This window comes from Mustela putorius, unplaced genomic scaffold (genome assembly GCF_011764305.1).
Source record: "Mustela putorius furo isolate JIRA1106 unplaced genomic scaffold, ASM1176430v1.1 tig00003911_pilon_pilon_pilon, whole genome shotgun sequence".
Classification (NCBI taxonomy): Eukaryota; Metazoa; Chordata; class Mammalia; order Carnivora; family Mustelidae; genus Mustela; species Mustela putorius.
This window is the reverse complement of record NW_025422058.1, coordinates 744,792-762,744: the sequence shown is the minus strand read 5'-3', so window position 1 is coordinate 762,744 and position 17,953 is coordinate 744,792. Positions and strand designations below refer to the sequence as shown.

The following is a 17,953-nucleotide window of genomic DNA, read 5'->3' as shown; positions in this document are numbered from 1 at the left end:
TTGGCTATTGTGCACATTGCTGTCATAAACATTTGGGTGCATGTGCCCCTTTGGATCACTACATTAGTATCCTTAGGGTAAATACCCAGTAGTGTGATTGCTGGGTTGTAGGGTAGCTCTATTTCCAACTTTTTGAGGAGCCTCCATACTGTTTTTCAGAGTGGCTGCACCAGCTTGCATTCCCACCAACACTGTAGAAGAGGTCCCTTTTCTCTGCATCCTCACCAAAAATCTGCCATTTCCTGACTTGTTAGACATTCTGACAGGTGTGAGATGGTATCTCACTGTGGTTTTGAATTGTATTTCCCTGATGCCAAGTGATGTTGAGTACTTTTTCATGTGTCTGTTGGCCATTTGGATGTCTTCTTTGCTGAAATGTCTGTTCATGTCTTGTGTCCATTTCTTGATTGGATTATTTGTTCTTTGGGTGTTGAGTTTGATAAGTTCTTTATAGATTTTAGATACTAGCCCTTTATCTGATGTTGTTTGCAAATATCTTCTCCCACTCTGTTGGTTGTCTTTTGGTTTTGTTGACTGTTTCCTTTACTGTGCAAAAGCCTTTGATCTCGGTGAAGTCCCAATAGTTTATTTTGCCTTTGCTTCCCTTGCCTTTGGTGATGTTACTAGGAAAAAGTTGCTGCGGCTGAGGTCAAAGAGGTTGCTGCCTATGTTCTCCTCAAGTATATTGATGGATTCCTTTCTCACATTGAGGTCCTTCATCCATTTTGAGTGTTTTCGTGTGTGGTGTAAGGAAATGGTCCAGTTTCATTTTTCTGCAAGTGGCTTTCCAATTTTCCCAACACCATTTGTTGAAGAGACTTTTTTCCATTGGACATTCTTCCCTGCTTTATCGAAGATGAGTTGACGATAGAGTTGAGGGTCTATTTCTGGGCTTTTCTTCTGCTCCATTGATCTTTGTGTCTGTTTTTGTGCCAGTACCATACTGTCTTGATGATGACAGCAATGTAATAGAGCTTGAAGTCTGGATTTGTGATGCCACCAACTTTTTCAATATTCCTTTGGCTATTCGAGGTCTTTTCTGGCTCCACATAAATTTTAGGATTATTTGTTCCATTTCTTTGAAAAAAATGGATGGGACTTTGATAGGGATTGCATTAAATGTACAGATTGCCTTAGGTAGCATAGATATTTTCACAATATTTGTTCTTCCAATCCAGGAACATGAAACATTTTTCCATTTCTTTGTGTCTTCTTCAATTTCTTTCATGAGTGCTTTATAGTTTTCTGAGTATAGATTCTTTGCCTCTTTGGTTAGGTTTATTCCTAGGTATCTTATGGTTTTGAGTGCAATTGTAAATGGGATTGTCTCCTTAATTTCTCTTTCTTCTGTCTCGTTGTTGGTGTAAAGAAATGGAACTGATTTCTGTGCATTGATTTTATATCCTGACACTTTACTGAATTCCTGTACAAGTTCTAGCAGATTTGGAGTCTTTGTGTTTTCCACATATAGTATCATATCATCTGCAAAGAATGACAGTTTGATTTCTTCTTTGCCAATTTGGATGCCTTTTACTTCTTTTTGTTGTCTGATTGCTGAGGCTTGGACTTCTAGTACTATGTTGAATACCAGTGGCATGCACCACACTAATGAAAAGCATTAGTAATGAGGAAAACTGGGTGTGAGGTATTCTTTTACTCACTGTATTAACTTCTCGGTAACTCTTTAATTTAAAATTCCTCTCTAGTACTTAAAAAGCAGAAATAATTAAAAATAATAAACTACCTGGAAAGAAAAGAAATATTCTAAATCAATAAACATAGACTTCAAATTTTTTCTTTACTCACTGATATGCAACACTGAATTTCTCCTTACTGATGAATTAGCGAGAAGATACTACTGATTTTCTGAGTTCACAGTGAATTTTGAAGATTCAATCTCCGCATGGGCCACCCCAGTGTCCTTACATGGAAAAAAACAAAACCCCAAAATCAACAAAAACAAAACTGTAACTGATGAAACATATTTGTTCCAATCAAGTTTTAAAATTTGAAGAAAATAAAACGTTACTAAAAACCTTCAGGCAATAAGAGAGATCAAGCTTAACACAGTAAAACAAAGATTTCATTCCACAGTCTGTTGGACTTAAGAATCTATTTGAGTCCCAGAGAGAATACTAAACTAATGCAGTTATGTCAAGCTGCCAATATCCACGCTGGGTCTTTTCCTAATACACTCTTTTGCATCATAAGCAACAATGAAAAGATTACCTTTTTTTTTAAGTCCACATTATATTATGTATATAATGTCCAAAAAAAGACCAAGATCTTTACCTAAAAATAGAAATGCACAATGCAAATTTGCAAGCATTGATCTGTATCAGAATCACTTCAAGGACCTGTTAAAACATAGATTGCTGGGCCTTACCTCATTCAGGGTCCAAGAGGTACTATTTCTAATCGATTTCAAAGTGAAGTCAATACTACTAGTGTGGGGACCACACTTTGAGAACCACTGGCAAACTGTTGAATAGTACAATAATTATGTCATAAAAGTGAATATGTTACAGCGAAGCAAAAAGCACTGCTTTGTAACTTTGGGCAAATCACCCTTCCCAATCTGTATTTTGCACAAGTTTTAAAGAGTCAAATAAAAATATTTAAAGCACTTAACATAATGCCTGGCAAATGATACTACTGAACTTCTAATTATTTAATGCTGTTATGCTATCTTGCATTAGCATTAGAGTTGTGCTCAGACTGTCAACCAAGTCACTATACTTAGCTGAACCTCTTAAGCTACACTGATCTTAAAGGAGTTACAAGAAACATACTTAGTTTTTTGAAAGTGAAGAGTAAAGTTGGGCATTTGGTCCAATATTAAAAGGGAAGGTTTGCTTTCTAGCTTCCTTTTCAACCTTATCTGGTTAGACATCAAAATAAAATGAATGAATTGTAAAGGATATTATAACCAGTCCTACCTCTTTAGTATGAAGGTCCAAAATTACATAATTTCTCTCCAAGAAGTTAACCAGGAAGAAAATGTAACCACTTATAGATGTGAAAAGGAAATTAGACACAGGAGATTAAGAAAATATGTGGGTAGTATACAGCTACTGATAGAATTGTGTGCATGCACAGAGTGAATCTAGAAGAAATAAAACAGGGATTTGATGAAGTCTAAGATAAAGGCCTCAAGGTCCCATTACGACTAAGAGACCTTACAATTTTTTCAACAGGCTTACTAATGGAGTAGGTTCTTATATAAGGACTTGAGACATTATCTAAACAGTCTGACTGAAGGATGCTTGTTCACTTGTTAGACATGCATGACATTACTGAGAAGATTAATTTAGAGTTGTAGAAGTAAAGAAGACTGATTAGCTTGTGCAGGTGTATGAAAAACGACACATTAGCAAAAGGTTATGTAAACCATTTACTCAAAAAACAAAGACCAGATTTTTACATTCCCAGACTCCTACTTATCTTTTTCAAACTATGAAGGACCTGAAATTCTTTGAACACCATTAGATTTAGTTGATAAGAGATCCAATTTTGAATTAGGACATTATTCATGTAGTTTTAAAACAAAGACCATTAAAATTTTCAGTCAGATTGAACATATGTACACTTCCTCACTTCTTCAAGAAGTCCCACCACTGAAGTATACAGATCTTAGCAATATGGCATTTTTATTTTTTACAACATTTTTCCTTCTACAATAATGTATACTAAAGATTCAAATGTACTGTTTTAGTAAGAGGCACACAAATTAATTAGAAGATTAACGTCATCCCTTAACTCCAAAAGTAAAACTCATGGTCAGCGTTTTACTGATAGTTCAGGGAGGAAAAAAGATAATTAACCATTGTTGAAAAATAAATGAAAATTTATTTTTATTGACTATTATTTTACATGCAAAACATATTAAAAGTCAATCTATATCAAGTTGACTATTCCAACATGAAAACCTATGCCATGGTAATTATAAAAGCTCTCTACACAATACTAATGTCGTCAATAAATTATCCAGGTGTTTTTCTATAAATATTTAATTACCTGAATTAACTGATTTTTCAACAAAACAGTAAATTTTAGTTTTCATATGGTTTTTGCTGGTAGCAGCAGCCATCTAATACTTACACTCAGAAGAAAAACCCTGATTAAAATAGCCAAATCTTCCCCAAAAAAGGTTCACCAAAAAACGTAATGTATATCTGTTAGGTATCCAGAGGAGTCAAAACAAAACAGGAACATAATTAGTGTCCATCAAGTGATCATCACTAACACTCTATTATTACCAAAGAAATATGTGTCAGGATGTGAACTGCTTATTAAATGTAAATACTTAAAAACAAACTAGTAATCAGTAATGTACAGAGAGAATACCATTAATAGTTTGTTGTATCTGAATTATTATTGAGTTCTTTTTACTTCATTACTGCAATATTCCTTAACAACATTCTCTTCATAAAGAATAATTACCTAAATGAAATATAGTAAGATATTTCCCAACATGCATCAAGGTCTTCCACTCCACCATTCAGTAAATGCTGCAGCAAATTAAATGGTACCTATTAACTAGACCTGAAAGACAATGGCTAGATAACACCAAAACCAAAAACCAAAAAACAAAAAACAAATTTTTGAATGAACTATTCAGATTAGACCAGCTAATGCTAATTAAGGTTATACTTTGTGCTACTGACACACACTACATAGACTGTACACTGCTAAATGAAAGGGCTGATCCATGTTCATTTTTTAAAAATGTCTATAAAATCTATAACTAGATACCTATCAGAATAGTAAATACTTGCAAAAAGATATGAAAATTTAATATATTTATAGTCCTTATCCATATTCCTCTCATATACTGACACGTAATTACTTTTAGAATGGGGAGAACATTTTAACATGCTGTGAGAGTCTAGCTAAGTAAAATTAAAAAAACAATATGGGTTTAGGTTTTCTAGAATAATTTTTTAAGTCAATACTGAGAATGAAACAACCAACTTCTATACTTTAATGAGAAACTTAACAACATGGGGGAAGCACCTGAAGAGCAAAACATTTGTTGTCTATTAGTATTATGCTTTCGGCTTAATGGAACAACAAAAGTGGCACTAGTTCTCAGATAAGTAACATATAAATTATAATCCTAGTTGATGGATGTCCTTTACTTATGAGAGTGAACACAGTTCCAAAGCAAAGGAAGTAAAGCTTACCATTACATATTAGGAATGGTTCAGATACAGTAAGAGAATGTTCAGCACTGACTTTAACATGTTATTTTAGTTCTAACTCCTTGAATGCTAGATCTTTCTCAATTACTATTTCTACCAATGAAACTCTGGTGTGTTTGGTTTCTTACATTACAAGATGAAAATCTATGCTGGAATCTTGTAACAGGCTATTAACTAAACCATGAACAGTTACTAAATAAGTGCCAATACTACATGGAAATTACTAGGCACGGACTCAAGATTATAAAACTACAAAAAAGACAAAAGATGACTATCACTCTACATATGAATATTGTCTAGGACATCAGATCAATGATCAAACCAAAGGTCTTTCCTGTTTTATATTACAGTGTTGAACTTACAAAGTCATTATACTGACTTGTATTTTGAACAAAGTGTTAGTGGACTCAAAATGTTACATTTTAATTTGCAATTATAAAAATCCAGATTAATCCAGAAAACATAAACCCACATATAATTGAGGTAGGGTTTTCACCTTAAGAATACATTGTTTTAAACCACAATTAAAAATTTAATTAAAAAAAAAATTATTGCTACATTTGTCTGCCCTGATACTAATTTTTTATGTTTTAAACTACTTGAGCCAGTGTGACTGTGCTAATCTTAATCTCTGTATTTAGTAAATTCCCTCAGAAATACATAACCACCAAACTCTTCCTTTCTAAAGGTGACTGTAGTACAATAAAATAATAATTCTAGAAAAATGAAAAATGGAGATTACTTTGTAATTCCAAGTTAATGCATGTCAGAAATCAGGGGAGACAAGTCATGTTCATGCTTCAAAATTAATAAACTTATTGTTTTGAAAATAATATCATAAACACATTAAAACTTTTGTATGCTTTATTATGCCATAAATTCTCAGGAAATATAAGAAATATCATTTCTGAGTGGTACTAAAAATTTCACAAATACTAGCATTCTATTGACAACAGCCAAGTTTTCTAAGGTAGTGCACATGTCTTTACCTTTTTAAAATCTCAATGCTTTTTTTCACCCTCAATGCTTTTTATACATTTTAAAGGGAAATTGTAAAAGATCCTACTTAATTTTTCAATATTCAGTGTCAAAATCTGTAAGTGATATAAATATACATTTTAAGGCCAAGAGGAAGGACTGCTTGTGAACTACTTTGCTTAAGTTGTCAGGCTCCTCTATTTGCACTAGGTATTATGTAAAAAATCATTGCTGGAGCTTTTCTAACAAACTGAAGAAAAGGAAAATTTAAAAACAGTCCATCTTTAAAAGCACTAATAACTGGCATAATTTTAAAAAGGGAAATGAAATATTCCTTTATTTACATATGGATTAAATAGAAGTTTCAAAAACTTTACCGAAAAACCAGCACACTAATATATTTTAAGGCTGGATACTGACAGCATTTTCACAACATCCAAAGCTTGGATGCAAACTAGAAAATACTGCTATTTCTACCACATACTTAAGGGTAACTAAGGGGAGATGAGTGCCTCAGAACCAAGGCAGTAACTGAACCTGGCATACCACTCTGATATGTGGAGAGCAGGTCACTGTTCCCATGTTTGCTAACATTCTTCAAAAAGGATGCCCTTAGGCAATAATTCTGTAACTATATCAAGTTTGGTAATCTAACATTAAACTTTTGGGTAAATATACTTAAACATATGAAAACTTCCCCAGAGACCAGATAAATTATTAAATAAACTAAAAGGGGGACAAAATGCTCATAGCTAACTTATGTTAATTCTAGGGTCTGCAGTGGATGATAGAGAAAGGAAAGAGGCAACAGGAGCTATTTCCAAACCTAGGTTATGATCAGAATCATCAGACAGTGAGATTTAAAAATTCTGTCCAGGGTCTCAACCTAAATCTATCTAGAAATTACAGACTGGGAATTCTTTGTAGGCAAAAGTGATTCTGATGATCAACCAAGGCTGAAACTTCTGAATGAGAAGCCAACCTAGAATTATAGAATTCAACATGGGTGATATTTATCAGTTACTCTACATTTTGTCCAACTGTCTCACTTCCCTATTTTTTCAGTAGTAAATAATGAAAGGACTTGGCAAGTAAAGAAAAAGTTAGTAGGTTACCCAAAATGGATTTTACTATGTTTAATTGGACAAAACAGGATTAGTATACTGTTTGGGATTCAATTATCAGACAGACATTCCTTAATGTTTATATATTTTGAAAGAGGGGGTTTTCCTTACTCAACATGAAAATTTAATATACAACTCTAAACACTAAATGATATTTAATAGAAAATTTATATACTTCAAAAATTTTTTACATTGTTTTTAAAAATCCAATGTTAGGAAGAAAATCCCTTAAATTTGAGGTAGGGAAATAATTCTCTCAAATGAGAATAACTGTATCATAGTGTTATTCTCCAAGTTAGAAATAAGCAAAGTATTTTGATACTATTTGTTTATGTGTTGTTTTGTAAATGTAAGTATAAATGTTTAAAGTGTGGATAAATATTTTGGTTTTGTTTTTAATGCAAATGATAATTAAAAATATAAATTTTTTTCTTTTACATTGAAATTGTACACACTCTACTGGAATGATGAGTTAACAACTTTTTAAATATTCTATGTTCATTTATAAACCCTGGAATAATAAAAAATGTAGTACCTACATAAGAAATTTTACAATGAAATTATAAGTTTATGTTTTTCAGATGCTAAAGTGATTTTAAATTTTTTTCAATATTCAAATACAAAAATTGTATATTTTAATTTACTGTAGCACAATTCAAGTATTCTCTAAATTTTTTTATATTTAGCCAACTGGTACATGATATTAAATGACTTTTCATAATAGCTTTCCTTTTTAAAGATGACTGTTAGTACAAAATGGTATGACACTCTATTACTCTAAGCTGCTTAGAATAAGTTGAAAGAACAAATGACAATAGACAAAGCCTATATGAGTAAATCAACAACACATAAGTTTGCACACATCAGTAATAAGGCAATTGCAGGTAATTCCCCAAAAGTATTTGAATCCATGTAAACAAAGACTATGTATATTCCTTTAGGGAGAAAACACACTACCATAGATAAAATATATTCAAATGGTTGTGACTTTAAACCACATATTATTTGAATACCACACAAAACCAAAAGAGGCATAACTGATCATTTTAATAATTGAAAGATGTTACTTATTGGTGAAACAGAAGGTTGATACTGTTTTTGAAATAATGAAAAAGAAGTATTTTGAAAATAAACACCCACTGTTTTCTCGAAATAAATATACATACTTAATGTATTGCAGCATAGGAATATTATCCTAGCATTAACCATAACATTCAATCAGTAGTTTTAAAATGTTTTTTCCACACTGGGTCTTGAATCTTCTACCTTGTTAGCTGACCAACAACTTTCAAAAGAGTTTTATTTTCCTGCTTTAGTTGTTCATTTTCATCTTCTATGTCATCTAGGTCCTTAAGCAAACAAAAAAGAAAATAACATAGGAGTTTTTTTTAAGTACTTAAAAATATTCTAAAGGTGATTTTAAAAAACACTTTAAAATAAATACATTCAAATATAATTCATACATGCACTTAATTTGGAAACAAGGCCAAGTTCCAAAAACAAGTTTAGGTAGAGTATGCCCCACACCTGAAGGGAGCACCCACTACTCAACTCCTTCTCATTATTATCATGGTTAAGACAGATCACGTCTTGCCAGATTTTTCATTTTTAAGAGAAATAAAAAATCAGAATTCTTGATAATTGTGAATCTTCTAATTTTTAATCATTATAAACAGCTTAATTTTTTAGTTAAGAACACCCCCCCCCAAATTGAGGGCTAAACAAAATAAATATGTGGACAGTATGAGGTTCAGGGTCTCGGATAACAGCCTGTGTCAAATGAGACATCAGAAAGATCGAGGTACAAGTTCTGGATGTACTCCTACCACCTTGTATGATCTTTAACAAGAGTGTATGTTGTGAGGTGAAAATCTGAGGAAGTGATAAAATGGAGGCATACAGTAAAGGAGATCTGGAGCACAGAGAGTTGATCTGGTTCAATTCGTGTTAGGTTCCTTTATAACACTTTGTTTGAGGAAAAGGTTTTTAAAGCTCAAAAAAAAGAAAGCCACTAAACTAAGTAATCATCCTCCAGCTTTAAAGTTATATGATTCCAGGTCTATGTTCCCTATGTTAATCCTAGGCACCATATACAACAATTGGTAAATATGAAGATAATCTACTCTAAGTTTTAGTTAGAAGAAACTATTTCAAGGCAGAATGCTTACTGATAGTTCTAAAAGCACATATTTTAGAATTATCCTTGTCATTCAAAATACTAAAACTTGAAGTAATCAATTTAAAGTATAAGCATGCTACCAGATAGCAGCATTCTGATAAATTCAGCATACTGCCTTTGGACAATTATGTAAGTGTTTTTAAAATGTGCAAAAATAGAATCTGCATTTACTCACAAACTAAATGAATGATGCTGGGGAACTTACCTGTTGAAAACAACAATAATATACAAGATTCTGAAAATTACTACAACTGAGACCTTTCCAAGATGTAGAATTAAGTAAGATATATTTCTGTATCATTACTAGATTAGAAACTCTGTAAGAGCAGATGTTTTATTATTCTTTTTAATGCACAGTGCCTAAGATAGTACTAATACTACTTCAAAACTATGCTCAGATTTTATTAAATCATATTCCAAAACCAGTAGAGGAACACCTGTGTTCTAAACCAAGATGGAAGACTGTCTACAAAAACGGAAGAGCTCAGAATTAGGATTTTGGAATACCTGCTGTCAAATACTGGTTCAGATAGTTACTCTGTGATTCCACCTATGACCTTGAGCAAGTTAAACTAAGTTTTGCTGTCCTCATCTATTACCTATAGTTAATGCCTCAGAGCTTTATTTAGAATGGGTTTATATAATGAAGCCTCTTTATTGCCTCTTCTTTCACTGTTAGGGTTAAGACTCAATTAGGAGGGGCGCCTGGGTGGCTCAGTGGGTTAAGCTGCTGCCTTCGGCTCAGGTCGTGATCTCAGGGTCCTGGGATCAAGTCTCACATCGGGCTCTCTGCTCTGCGGGGAGCCTGTTTCCCTCTCTCTGCCAGCCTCTCTGCCTACCTGTGATCTCTCTCTGTCAAATAAATAAATAAAATATTTAAAAAAAAAAAAAAGACTCAATTAGGAATCTGCTTCCCAGCACCTGGGTGGCTCAGTGGGTTAAGCCTCTGCCTTCGGCTCAGGTCATGATCTTAGGGTCCGGGAATCAAGTCCCGCATCAGTCTCTCTGCTCAGCAGGGGGCCTGCTTTCCCCTCTTCCTCTGCCTGCCTCTCTGCCTACTTGTGATCTCACTCACTCTCTCTCTCTCTCTGTGTCAAATAAAGAAATAAAATCTTAAAAAAAAAGGAATCTGTTTCCCTCCCCTCACCCCCAAGCAAACTTTTTTTTTTTTAAGATTTTATTTATTTATTTGACAGACAGAGATCACAAGTAGGCAGAGAGGCAGGCAGAAAGAAAGGAAAGGCAGTAGGCTCCCTGCCGAACAGACAGTCCACCATGGGGCTCAATCCCAGGACCCTGGGATCATGACCTGAGCCAAAGGCAGAGGCTTTAACCCACTGAACCACCCTGGCGCCACAAACTTTTTTCTTTTATCTAAAGCATTCCAGTATTCAAAACTATGGAATCTCTTCTCATCAGCATTGCTTATATGGCCCAGCACTAACACTTGCTTCTTAAGCAAAAAGTAAATTCTAGGCTGAAAGCAAGAAAAAGAATTACAAAATAGTATAATAGAGACCTAGCATAATGCTAAACTTAAGGGAGGCATGCGTTAAATACAACTGGGGAGAAAAAGGTGGTAAAACACAAAGACATCTCAAGTTTCTTATGGCAAGAAAGCAGCAAGTTTTGCTCTTCACTGAGGCAACTCTGTACCAATGTCCTTTTATGTGTGGTGGTGACCAAGCTGCCTCTCACCTTGACTCTAACAAAACACCAAACAACTGATAACTGGCCAGAGGAAATCAGTTTATAGAAAGAAATGATGAATTTTATTACCACAAATTACCATCTCTTTAACAAAATAATGAAATTACATAATCTCTTCATATATATGTATTTTCATCCAACTGTCAGGAAAAAAAACTGTGAAACTGAAATGTGTGAATACTTACTCGATTTAACAAATCAATTTCTTCTTTGAGTTTTCCGATCATTTCCTCTTTATCTTGCATTAGTCTCACAAGTCTTAAGTTTTCTTGCCTTTCTCTTACTACTTCCTGGTAGATATAATTAATATGAAGTATTAATTGTGAAGTAACTTGGTTGTTTTTAACCTTAAGTGACATGTATCTGCCAAGTTTAGTGACGCACCTTAGATATATAAAGATTTCAATGGATTTCTTAAGTCACCTGGTGAGGGAAGGAAAAACCCAGCCTAGGAAAGACCCAAAGAATGAGAGGAATACAGGAGATGTAAGATATATTCCTCCTTCTTCTTCTTCTTTTTTTTTTAAAGGATTTATATATTTTATTTGAGAGAGAGAGAGAGAGTATGCCCCGGTAAAGGTGAGCATGGGCAAAAGGGGAGAGGGAAAGAATCCAAGCAAAATCCCAAGGCGGGGCTTGATCTCACAATCTATTAGATCATGATACGAGAAGGACCCAAGAGTCAGATGCTTAACCAAATGAGCCATCCAGGTGCCCCATATTTTGATTAAACTGATGTTTACACAATTCTTTAACAAACAGTAATACCCAATGACTTACCCTCTTTAGTTCATTACCACCATTAGTAATGATATATCTTATTTTTTAAATGACTAATATCCTGTTTGAAGAAATTCAAATTTGTTATTTAAAATACAAAGTTTAAGGTACACCTAGGTGGTGCAGTTGGTTAAGCCTCCTACTCAGGTACTGATCTCTGAGCCCCTTGTCAGCTCCAAGCTCAGCGGAGGGTGCTTGGGATTCTTTCTCCCTCACCACCTGTCCCTCCCCAACCAAGTAAGTAAATAAATATATCTTAAAAACAAAACAAAACAAACCCACAAAGTTTAAGAAAAGGAGATGGCTCTGGAAAACTAAACAGAAAAACAATGGTTCTCAATGTTACCTGTGGCTCTACCAGTTAATGGATAAAATAAAGGAACTGAAATATATTACTGGTTTTTTAATTTTTTTTTTTTTAATAATAATGCAACACCTTTTTCAAAGAAATCTGACTTAGAATCCAGGGCCTTGGGCTGGGGGCAAAAGGATAGCAGAACTGAAAAATTTTGCTCAGAATTTAACCTCTTTTCTGCTAGCCCTCAGAAAAAGCAGCCAGCGGGTCTCATTAAACAGCTGCTGCCAAACTACTCAGGACTGGATCCAAACTCATGTGGAACTAAAAGCCTTTCTAAAGAAAGCTTTTAAACTGGTTAGACTATGTATTCCTTGTAATTTAAATTCACAGAAACTGGTATCAAAGCTGAAATATGAACTAAAAAACAATCATAATGCATACAAATTTTTTAAAATTAAATTTCTACTTAAAGCAATCTTTGTATCACAAGGAATAATTTCAAGTCAGCAATACAAAACATTTTCAACAATCAGAAAGTAATCAGCACCATTACCAACTTTACATATTAAATGTCAACAGAAAAAAACCCCAGAGACTGTATGGTTAATATATTTATGACAATATTCATTTGACTTGTTCTCAACTACACTCCTGAATAGGTCTATTCTGACAATTGTTTCAAACACCAAAGATGACTCTAAGCTCTAAACAAAACCCAGAAGAAAGTCTACAAATGATACACTATACTGATAATATAATAAACACACAGTAGGGCACACAGCCAGCATAGATTTAGAATCATTTAAAAAGACTGTCTTTTAAAATGTTAGGGGTAACATGTAGCAGAAATATTAAGGAATACAAGAACTGGCTTCATTCCTGAAAGTTTTAACAACAGAACTGGATAGAAAAGTGTTAATGGAGTCAGAAAATGTCTAGCCACAATGCATCTGGAAAATATATACTTAAGACAGTGATTTAAAGATGCAACTTGACTATATATGGAAATACCAATTAACCGTAATAGTATCTTCCACTAGCACCTCTCATTCTTTTCCTTTTGTTGGCACTATCTCTCTCATACAAATTTCAATTTATTTTCTCAGCTGCTCTAAAGGTAAAAAAAAGGAATCCCTAAGGTATATGAAATTTATCAATCTTAAAATAGTTTGTAATTCATACCTTTTCAAGATCTTCAATTTTCTTTTCCAACATGCTACTTGAGCCCAAATTACCTGAAGCATTTGCATCCCTGTTATATCTGCTGAACCCACTTCTATCTGTTCGGGGATATCTACTTGAAACATCTTCTTCTGAGGCAGTTGTGCTATGGAAATAAAAAGATGTATTTTATAAAAGTATCTAATACTCAGCAAGAATAATGCCAAGAATATTTTCTATTCACCATAAATAATTACCATTCCCTGAGGACACATGGTTATAGTAGCCAACTCATTTATAACTAAAGAAGTTAATCATTATTCCAACACAATGAAAAAAAAATTAAAAAACAAAAAGTTAATTCTTCTGACCAATAACTACTGAGTAGCCACTAAGAACCAGACACTGTTCTGTGCATGAAGATATAGCAGCAAAGAAAGACATGGACTCTACCTTTCAAAGAGCTTTCAGTCTAACAGGGAATATAACCGATCATAATAAAGCAAGATGACCACCACAATAAGGTTAAATGTAGGGTACTATGACAACTGACAGGGAACTTAATGTAGATTACCTGTGGTAGAAAACCATTTTGTTTTCTTTTTCCATTTTTTTTTTTTAAATTCTAATCCATCATGGACCAATAGATCAAATGAAAACAAACTAGTGGAAAAATAGGCCATATAAAATATAAGTTCACTGTCTTATTAGCTATGTCCATAAAGTTGTATTTCAATAATTAGAATGAACAGAAAAAAGAACTACATAAATTGTGTACTTTCATTGAACTGTATATAGGCAATCACAGAAAACAGCCATCACACTAATAACTTTTGCCATTTCATAATTATAAGTGAAAGTGATGACTGAAATGGCAATTCTTCATATTAAACACCAATTCACATTCCCTGAACTAATAGCATATATGCTCATATTTAAAGTTTTTAACATAATAAGTGAGTTTGCTTCTTGTTTTTCATATTAGTTATTTATTACTACATTAAAAGTTACACCAAAACTTAGTGGCTTAAAACACCACACACTTATCTCACAATATCTGTTGGTTAGGAATCTGGAAGCAGTCTAGCTGGGTGGTTATGTTTCAAGGTCTTTTATGAGATTTTTGGTCAGGACTACAGTCATCTGAAGGCCTGACTGGTCTAGAAAAATTTGCCTTTGAGTTCACTCATATGGCTGATGGCAAAAGGCTTCAGTTTCTAACTGGCTGTTGACCAAGCATTAGTTCCTCAGTATGTAGGCCTCATGTAGGGTTGTTCACCACGTGACAGCTGGTTTCCGGAGACAGACAAGACAGACACTGCAGTATCTATGACCTAATCTCGTAAGTGATATACTATCACATCAACCCTATATATACTGCCATATGGAAGGAGATTACGAAGATGTAAATACCAGGAGGTAGGGCATCCTGGGAGCTCTGTCAGAGGCTGGCTACCATGTTTGTAAATTGACCTATACTAGGTTAGACTGATGACAATGCCAGCCATGAGGGATAAGGTATATCTAAACTACTTCTAGGTTTTCCTTCAATAGCACTCATAACAGAAAACGTAGTTTCATAGCTGTATGTTAACAGGAATAGAAAGTATTTTAAAGCAATTTCAGCTCAGGATACTAATTTTTAACTTTTACCCAAAATCCAGAAAATGATGCTTTTTAAAATTTGTCTTCAATCCTTTATTAGTAGCCAATATCAATAATTTATCCATCAAAATTATAGTTCAATCCACAATAGTTCTTGATGAAAAAAATGGTTTCTTGAGCTATTGATTTTATATGATTTGATTTTATATTTTATATGATTTTATATTTTAATAAAAAATAAAATTCAAAGTATGTCTCACCAAATTTATAAATCTGTCAAACTTCTTACCAAGTTTGCCTTACCAATTTGATATTAACATTTTATAAATGCGCACTACAAAAATTACCAACTATTTTACTGACAATTGTTACTGTGAAACCCATCATAACAATCTGTGGAAATTTTTACCCCAAATTTCTAAGTTTCATTTTTGTCCTTTGATATTATGTAACATTAAAAACATCTGACTTTCTTTCCTTGCATGGAAAGGTAAAATTATTTTTAAAAAATAATAAGGCTGTCAGACAAATAAAACTAATTCACATATTTAAAAAGTTTGGAGACCAAACTGGCTCCCTGCAAAAACACTAAGCGTTCATCCCAAAGTTCAAATACTTTTGTCTGAATATTTCCCTTTGAAAATTATTGTATACCTTAGCATATGGTAACAGCTGACTGGCTCAGCTTCCAAACTATAGTTTTTTTTTTTTTAATCTCAAATTTAATGCATTAGTGTTTGAGCAATTTACACTTTAGTGAACTACTGTTAATTTAGCTGATAAAGGAAGTATACTGGTTAGTTCAGCTGACAATAGCAAGGCTTTCTCAATGAAAGAAGCTGGACATTGATTCACATTATGGCACAGGTTCCAGAGTGTTTTTCTTGGCACCATCTCTCTATAATCAGAACATACTCCTACAAAAAGCAAAAAAACCCTCCAAACCATATCTATTGATTTGTTAACCTTTTAAAGTTTTACATAAGTCCTAGTAAGTTGTGTTTGTAAACAAGGAAGCTGAAAAATAAATTCTGCCTTCCTATCACTGTCATATTAACAAAATCAATGTGATCATCAAACTGTAACAGAAAATCCTTTTGCTATCCCTATCTGTCCAAGAGTCAGTCTTCTGTATCACTAAACTATTCCTAAATATATCAAGCTATGGTGTTGTCAGAAAATATTATATAAACTACCTTCTCTGCTATGGATTCATCCAAAATTTCCAAAGAAACACCTTTGTCTTTTCATTTTTGTGTAGTTGTTTTTAATGTTAGCAACATGAAAATGAGACTTAGAAAGAAACTAAAAAAGCTCTAATGATTACATAAGAAATCCTGCAGATCTGCTTTTGTCAGCTTAACTGTAATATGTCTTCTTTCAAATAATTCATTTGTGGTTGTGAATGTACTTATGTAATGCATATAAATGCCACTTAAATTTTGATGTTATTATTGTTGTAGCAGCCAGCACATCACTGCAAATAAACCATTGTGGTTTTAGCACTTCCCCATCAATTACGGGTAAAAACTGAACTCAACATAGGCATACCTTGGCGATACTTTGGGTTTGGTTCCAAACCACCACAATGAAGCACGTATCGCAATAGAGTCAAATGAATTTTTTGACTTCCCAGTGCATATAAAAGTTATGTTTACACCATACTGTCGACTATTTTTTCTTTAATTTATATGACTACAAAGTTTTTTTTTTTTTTTAAGACTTCATTTATTTATTTGACAGAGAAAGAGAGAGAGATCACAAGTAGGCACAGAGGCAGGGGGAAGCAGGCTCCCTGCTGAGCAAAGAGCCTGATGTGAGGCTCGATCCCAGGACCCTGAGATCATGACCTGAGCGGAAGGCAGAGGCTTAACCCGCTGAGCCACCCAGGCACCTCTGTAAGTTGTTTTTTTTTGTTTGTTTGTTTATTATTTAAATGCTAGTTAGTTAAAATACAGTACAATATTGGTTTCAGGAGAATTCAGTGATTCATCACTTACATACAACATCCAGTTCTAATCGTAACAAGTGCCCTCCTTTATCCCCATCACCCACCTAGCCCATTTTTCCCTCTCTCAACCTTCAGTTTGTCCTCTGTCATTAAGTTGGCCCCCTCTCCTTTTTTCTTTTCTCCCCTCCCATATGTTCATCTGTTTTGTTTCTTAAATTCCACATATGAATGAAATCATATGGTAAGTCTTTCTCTGACTTATTTTGCTTAGCATAATACTCTCCAGCTCCATCCACATCATTGCAAAAGGCAAGACTTTATTCTTTTTGATGGCTAAGTAATAGTCCATTGTATATACTACTACATCTTCTTTATCCATTCATCAGTTGATGGACATTTGAGCTCTTGGCATAGTTTGGCTACTGTTGATAATGCTGCTTATAAACATCAGGGTAAATGTACCCCTTTGAATCAGTACTTTTATATTCTTTGGGTAATTACCTAGTAGTGAAATTGCCAGCTGATATGGTAGTTCTATTTTTAACTTTTTGAGGGCCTCCATACTGTTTTCCAGAGTGGCTGTACCAGTTTGCATTCCCACCAATAGTGCAAAAGGGGTTTCCCTTCCTCCCCATCTTTGCCAACACCTATTAAGTGTGCAATAACATTATGTTTAAAAAAATGTACATGCTTAAATTTACAAATATTTTTTAAAATGCTAACCATCATCTGAACTTTCAATGAGTCATAAGCTTTTTGCTGGTATTGGGGGGCAGGGGTCCATACTACCCAAAGCAATGTCTATACTACCCCAGAGCAATCTACATCTACTTCTGTGTTAATGGCTGCTGACAGATCAGGGTGATGGTTGCTAAAGGCTGGGGTGGTTGTGGCAATTTCTCAAAATAAGACAACAATGAAGTCTAATGGATTGACTGAATCTTTCTTTCACAAACTATTTCT

General features: G+C 33.8%; 1 protein-coding gene across 2 annotated transcripts in view; it reads right to left on the bottom strand.

Annotated features, from left to right (window-relative positions):
- Window positions 1-3,829: 3,829 nt before the first annotated feature.
- The window catches only part of PAWR (pro-apoptotic WT1 regulator), a 116,567-nt gene continuing 102,443 nt past the window's right edge, over window positions 3,830-17,953 (bottom strand). For both annotated transcript variants that reach the window (XM_004752354.3, XM_004752355.3), the window contains 3 exons: window positions 13,456-13,600; window positions 11,381-11,485; window positions 3,830-8,655 (listed from right to left, as the gene is read on the bottom strand). In XM_004752354.3, the coding sequence (XP_004752411.1) occupies window positions 8,569-8,655; window positions 11,381-11,485; window positions 13,456-13,600 (337 nt within the window). In that variant the 3' untranslated portion in view covers window positions 3,830-8,568. The remainder of the gene's footprint in view (window positions 8,656-11,380; window positions 11,486-13,455; window positions 13,601-17,953) is intronic.